This window comes from Nematolebias whitei, chromosome 22 (genome assembly GCF_014905685.2).
Source record: "Nematolebias whitei isolate Nwh7 chromosome 22, NemWhi1, whole genome shotgun sequence".
In the NCBI taxonomy this organism is placed as follows: Eukaryota; Metazoa; Chordata; class Actinopteri; order Cyprinodontiformes; family Rivulidae; genus Nematolebias; species Nematolebias whitei.
In genome coordinates this window covers 9628719-9629874 of record NC_056519.1, presented here as the reverse complement: position 1 = coordinate 9629874, position 1156 = coordinate 9628719, and the positions used below count along the sequence as shown (strand labels likewise).

Sequence of the window (1156 nt, the reverse complement as noted above, 5' to 3'; positions counted from 1 at the left end):
CTGTTTGACAGGAAGATGAAGATGTTGGTGGTGTTTGGGATCCTCCTGCACGTTTCCCAGCATGCCCTGGCTGGGCTGGTTGAGGTGTATGAGGAGGCAGAGTCTGTCCTGATGCCCTGCCTCTATGAGGGTCGTTTCCCTGAGGAGCACCCGGAAATCAAATGGACTCGGATTGATCTTAAACCTCCCAAATCTGTCCACCTGAGACGAGCTGGAGGAGACAATTTTACAGACCAGGACCAGGATTACAGAGACCGGACATCAATGAGACCTGATGCTCTGGATGACAAAGTTCTGGGTCCTAGCAACTTCAGCCTGACCCTGGAGAAACCCAAACTCTCTGACTCTGGAGACTACACCTGCAGCATCGGAGACACAAGACAGGAGAAGACGGTGACAGTTCAGCTGAAGTTCAAAGTTCAGACTGCAGTGGTGAAGGTGAATGAAGGGGCGGAGTCTGTCCTCCTGCCCTGCACAACATCAGCCAACCTGCCTGACGACACCACAGTGGAGTGGACTCTTTCTAGACCTCAATTTATTTTTGTTCATGAGTTTCCAAACACAAATAAAAATCAAAATAACAAAGGTGACAAATACTGCTGGCGTGCTAACATGACCGAAGACCTGCTGAGAACTGGAGACCTCAGTTTGATCCTGAATTATCCTACACCCAGAGACAATGGAGACTACATCTGCACCATCTACATCAAAAGAGACCAGGGCGACTTCAGAGACCAGGACATCCTGAGACAGAAAGTAGTTCTCACAGTTGTCAAAGGGTTTCCAACCTGGGCCACAGCTCTCCTGCTCTCCCTGTTAGTAGCTCTTCTTGTTTCTGGAGGTGCTCTATATTATTTTCGGCACTATTTCATGTCAGTTTATCTGGTGGAGGTGGACTCAGGTGAGGAGGCTGTCCTGCTGCCCTGCAAAACCCCTGCCTGTCTGCGTAAATACACTAAAGTGGAGTGGAAGGATGGTGATAACAGGAAGGTCCATGTGTTTGAGAACGGCTTTCATCGATCTGAAAAACAGAACCAGTTCTACAGAAACAGAACAGAGATGAGGAAGAAACATCTGAGAACTGGAGACTTCAGTCTGACTCTGAAAAAACCCACAGACTGGGACACTGGGACCTTCACCTGCACCATCTACAGTG

At 48.9% G+C, this 1156-nt stretch overlaps 1 protein-coding gene across 1 annotated transcript; it reads left to right on the top strand.

Moving 5' to 3' along the window:
- LOC119428080 lies at positions 1-1063 on the top strand (the record flags this gene model as incomplete). Its single annotated transcript, XM_037695725.1, is given in 1 exon segment — positions 1-1063. A coding segment is annotated over 1 exon segment (1048 nt), but the record flags the coding sequence as incomplete, so codon positions are not given.
- Positions 1064-1156: the final 93 nt, after the last annotated feature.